At 29.8% G+C, this 5,820-nt stretch overlaps 1 protein-coding gene across 3 annotated transcripts in view; it reads right to left on the bottom strand.

The window, feature by feature from the left end:
- Positions 1–5,820, bottom strand: part of LOC106467214 (Bloom syndrome protein homolog) — a 103,047-nt gene that overhangs the window by 71,092 nt on the left and 26,135 nt on the right. For all 3 annotated transcript variants that reach the window (XM_022395348.1, XM_022395349.1, XM_022395350.1), the window contains exons 8-9: positions 5,358–5,500; positions 3,509–4,131 (exon numbers count right to left, since the gene is read on the bottom strand). In XM_022395348.1, the coding sequence (XP_022251056.1) occupies positions 3,509–4,131; positions 5,358–5,500 (766 nt within the window). The remainder of the gene's footprint in view (positions 1–3,508; positions 4,132–5,357; positions 5,501–5,820) is intronic.

Genomic DNA, 5,820 nt, shown 5'->3' with positions numbered 1-5,820 from the left:
TACAATCTTTACTTTGTAGTGAGACCCACACTTCTGTTATTGCTTTAGAATGAAAACAGTCTAACTGATATATATATAGTTTATTATGATATTTTGCAAATGGTTTAAAACTCAGTGACAACAGTAAAACTCATATGTTGGTTGTGAAACAGACTACATACATTTGTCTCAATAAATACAAAGAAGCTATGACATTCTAACAGTTGGGGTCTCAATACACTGAAGAGCTTAATTTCGAATTCCAACATAAATCTTGCCTATAATGAGAGGAATGTGACCAGGACTAATCTTTTAAGTGCTGTAAAGTAATTTTCTTTGTAATTTATGGTGTCTGTATCATTTGGTAATTTTTCTAACAGGATGTATGAAGTAACTAGGGTCAGGCTCAGGCGGTGTTATTGAAACCACCTGTACTGTAGACTGTTACATACATTTGCTAGTAGTGGCAATTAGTTTTGTCTCTATAGTGAAACAACATACACGAACATATGTTGAAATAAACTTGTTTGAAAGTTCAAAGAAATGATATTCAAGTACCGAAAAGCTTTCTTACTATCATATGTACAGTAATGTTCAAATGCCCCAGCGCTGGGCTGAATGAGAGTGAAACCCAATAGGGGTGAGATAGTTTACGGAAAACGTAAAAAGTTCACGCTGCTAACCCCACGGTTTATTCAGCACAATAAACAAAAGTACGGCTGCAATGAAACATAAATATGAAATAACAATACATTTATGAAACAAAATTAAAATGCTTTTATGTACATATATAAACATGAAATCCTAGTTGAAAATAAAAATATTCATTTATTGGTTAGATTTATTTACAAATATTATTTTAGGGTCTTGTATATTACTCAAAACCATAAGGAGAGTACGTGATTATTAAAAAAAATTAAAAACAGATAAAATTTGCATTTCATGGATGAAACAAATTTTTAGTGATTTTAAAATAATGTACTAAAACACAAAAAGTAATAAGTTCAAAGCTGAAACAAATATAAATATCATAATCATTTCTTATAAATACCATTTCCTAATGTAATTTTTCAAGATATTAAAGATCATAATGCAAAAAACTAAATTTATCAAATTAACAGGCTTTATGTTTCTTAAACTATGTGCATTTATGAAAGTTCTTATGAAGTTTCAAACAATTTCATCCACTAGTTTTATTGATGGACGAGGTATAGCAAGACTTGCGTTGGCTACTAAGAAAGTTAGTAGCCGTTGGTCATTGGGTTAAGAACAAAATTTCTTGTTTTTTTATAAATAATTTTTTATTGGTTGTTATACACATACACTAAACATACTTGCTCTTGTGTTTTGTTTTACATTGTGTTGTTTAGACTTGTTTGAGCTTAATAAAAAATTTTGATTTATGCATTTTTCAAAATTTGGAGAGAAACACAAAACACACACTCTGTGAGTCAGTATCCTTGAATGTCCAGTTAGTAGATCCTAACTGACTACTCAGAAAACCTCAACCCCAAAAATATGATATTGTTTAATTGAATAGAGTTGTTTAAACATTTATTGGGGGGGGGGGACCAGACTAGATTCAGAGAATTCCACGCCTCATCAAGAATGTAGCTGTTTTTATAACTAACGATTCTTTAATTCTTTGTTGTCTCATACAGTTATTTAAATATAATTTCAGCACTGAAGATGTTTTTCAAAAGATATTAGAAGGATGTTGCAGATGCTCCTTTAATCTTTGATTTGTTTCTTTTTCAAACTCTCCATCATAAAATTTTGAGGAATGTAGTATATACACAGGTCCTGTATTTTCAGACCTGTCATTTATTTTATGATATAATGAAAAATAAACTGCATTCAAGTTTCTGGGCAAACTAAAGTTGTACTTTGACAATTTCTTTCTAAGGTCTGTGTATGGTTTCAATAATGCATGGGACATAGAGTATACAAGAAAGATTGATCCAGTTCATCAGATGTAGGTGGTTTTAATTCCGATCTTAAAAATAGTGTTAAAGTTCCTATAACCAGCTGGTAGCCAGTTACTGAATAAAAATTGCTTTCCCTAATGATTTCATCAGCATGTGACAAATTTCATTGAAGTACACATTCAGTAATGGTTGATTTACAACAAACTCATGTTTTGTGTTTGTCTCTCTTTTTATTAACTAGAATATTATGGAAAGGTAACTGTTTTTCTAACTTGGTTTCCATGGTAGCACAACAGAAAAACTGATGTCACATAGATGAGGGAATGGTTATAATTGAAAAGATAATGTCTATATATATAATAACCAAATGTCTGTATATGTCACAGACTATCTCCTGAACAGTTAATTGTAGATATATCAAAATGCTTCTTTTCAAGAGTACGTTACATGAAAAATATTCATTTCTTTCAATTCCTAAAATTTCCTATCAATATCAACACTGCTTTATCAGTCTTTGTATTTGCTGAATGGTAAATCTGAGAAAAAATAATAATAATAAGAGCAAAAATGTTTCTTTTTATTAAGGAATTTCATGAAAAAAGGAGATTTTCTCTGTTAACTGATTGAAAGAAATATTTATAAGATAGGAACATGAACAGAAAACACAAATAAAAGAGGAAAGTGTTTGAGTATATATTTGTTGTTGTTCAGTTTACACATATGTTTTTAATGTCAGTATTATAGATAAATAAGATTTTATTGCACCATGCTGAATAAATTGATTTGGATTGAATTGAATATCTCCCCTTTGACACTTTTATAGAAATGACAACTGTCAAAAAGCTCTCAGTTCAATAGCAGTCTTTTCTTGCACTCAGTAAAGTGAGAAGGAACAGTGGCATCCAGTGGAAAAAAAAATAATCCACATGGGTACTTAGCTAATCTGAGCACAACTGTGCTGGATGCACCCATTGCATCAAAAACAAATGCAATACAATTTTCCTCATTGAAATAACACCTGGAATGACAAATGATGGTTGTAAATGGCCCACTAGACAATCATACTGCACATACACTCTGATCCAAGGGATTGGGTTAGCTGCACATATTATATTTATTCATCACTATTTTTAGAAAAATTACCATTGAATTATTTCAACATGCATCTCTTAGTGTAAAAATATTTATTTTCCAAACTCTATTATCCTCTTTGTTACAGCTAAAAAACTTCAATTTTGGTAAGATGGAATTAGCATTTTTTATTTTCTTTATGTAACAGTTGTGTCACAGTAATACTCATATGAATTATAATTCATTCTAAGTGACTTCAGAAAGAAACATTTCCTTAGTCATACTAGAATTGTTATTAAAGAAATTTCTTTAATCATAGAAATTAATGAAAAGCATTTAACATATTAAAAACAGGTAGAGTTAGATTAAATATTTAACCTGTTTTGTAATAATGAAAATAAACAAAGTATATAACCTGTGAGAAAGTTTTGAGAGTCTCAAAATGTTTTATAACAATTTTTACACAGTACCATACTTCAAACATAAAGTAACATTTGTTTATATATATATGAAGTTGTGTAGATACTAACCTGATGCTTCCTTAGATGCGTTACCTTGTTCAAGGTCTTCTATAATAAAAGCTTCATCTCCAAAATCCAAATTTTGAGTTTCAATGTTTTCAATAATCTGTTGTGTTTCTGGTCCACAGTTCTTGTGCAACAAAGAGTTTTCACTGGATGAATGAGGTTGGAAAGATTGTAGTTCTCTTTGTCCAACAATCTCTGAAGAATGCATACTTTTAAACTGAACTCCAGGAGAGGTTTGTATTTGTTTCCCAAAAGTAAGCTGCCTAATGGCTTTCGGAGAAGTGGATGTCATGGCTGAAGAATTTTGTGAACATTGTTGGGTAGAGATTGGTATTGGACTAAGTTTCTGAACACCATTACTTTTACAAGGTGCATAACCTGAGAAAGAAGGGCTATTTGCAGTCCTTGAAAATGTTTCAAGATAAATATTCTTCCCATACAATGACTTCGAAGAGAAAATTGAAAGATGAGGGGATTTTAATCCTGAAGTGACAGTTAAAGAATCCTTTTGACGAGTAGTGTGACAAAGTGAAGACAGACGTGAAGAAAGGGATGCATTAGGTGTCTGTTTGCTTTTGTTCTTCAAAACAACCTCTAGTTCCTTCTGTTTACTAACCACTTCAGACCTATCAATAAAATAATTAATTTGAAATGCCTAGCATGTATCCCCTTAAATTAAAAATTCAATTTTAAAAAACATTTATTACCAGTATGGTATTAGAATACAAGTTACATCACCTCTATGTACATACATGAAAGTAAATGAAACCTTTAATCACACTGTTTTAGAATATGTTTTTTAACTTAGACATTTTTACTGTTGTTTCACAAGAGTTCATGTGATGAGCAAATGATTTAACATCTGAATTATATTTTCAATAAAGTAATAGAGATACAAGATGTACTGTAAATACAAAAATTAACAAATAAGTGACTGCTTATCATAATTTAAAAGTTTAGGCCAATGATTAGCTTGTGAAATCATGCAAATGTAGAATTTGCATATGAATAAATAAGATGTTTTTATTATTATTAATGGACTGGACTTTGTATTATTTTTTTTACCAAATAATCCAAAAGAATCCATCAAAAAATAAAAACCATTACAAAAATAAGAAACAAATAGTATATGACTAGTAAGCAAATGGATAAGATGTAATAAAGAAATTCAGCTTACATTCTAGAAAAAAGGAGATAATAAACAAAACTAGAACTTACTAATAAATGCATAGTTTAGTAAATTGTATGTATTAAAATAATCTTATAACTGAAGCACTAAGACCAATATATGTGAAATCCAAAATAAAGAACCTGTCACCTATGTACATCCACCATCAACCTGATGAAACTGGATTAACTCTAATTCTCATTCTGCATTTTAACTTTTCCTTCTTATTTTCCAGTTTTAAAAATAATAAAATGAAACAAACAAGTATAAATAAAAAACTTTACACGCATTTTAATCCACACAAAAACATATATTTCATGTAAACCCACAACCTACACATTACACCCAACAACTTATGATATATAATTATTACTGTTTAATACCATAGTTCATTTTTATGTGAAGTTACTACATATGTAGGTAATGTGCAAAATATTTTAATGACTCAAATCCTTAGTTATTGAATATTATTTTTAATCTATTGTATTCAAACAACATAAATAAGTAAAAGAACTTTTAATTTATGGAAAAGAGAACATAATTTGTTATCAATTAGATTTAACTTGATCTGGACCACAATGATGTTTTTACCCAAACTGACAATGATGTATTTTTTTACCCCCCATCCCCAAAAATAATTTATGTAAAACTTACAAGTAACTTACTTCGACAGTCTACACACACCTGATTTCAAACAATTCTGTTAAACCTGGAAACTTTTGTAGAAGTGCTGGTTGTTTTTCAATAACCACACAAATTTTTGACATCACTTCAAACAACATATCCTTGAGGACACTTTCAGTACTGTGTAGTTCTTCCTCATCTCTCTATGACAAGATAAGTTATCAGTTATTAATCAACAAACCCAATAAACAGTAAACACAATGCTGAATGACCCCAAATAATATAAATAGTAGTGTTTTGTGTCATAGCTTATTTTAATGTGAAGTTAACAGAATTGTTTTTAAATGTACTTCCAAAAGCTTTCCTAATAAAATAAAGTACTGATGTAAATTACATAAGAGAACAAGATTTCTTGTTTAAATGGTTTGTATGTTTTTGAATTTCATGCAAAGCTACATGAGGGCTATCTGTGCTAGCCATTCCTAATTTAGCAGTGTAAGACTAGAAGGAAGGCAGCTAGTCA

Source organism: Limulus polyphemus, unplaced genomic scaffold (genome assembly GCF_000517525.1).
Source record: "Limulus polyphemus unplaced genomic scaffold, Limulus_polyphemus-2.1.2 Scaffold2530, whole genome shotgun sequence".
NCBI lineage: Eukaryota > Metazoa > Arthropoda > Merostomata > Xiphosura > Limulidae > Limulus > Limulus polyphemus.
This window is presented reverse-complemented; position numbering and strand designations above follow the sequence as displayed.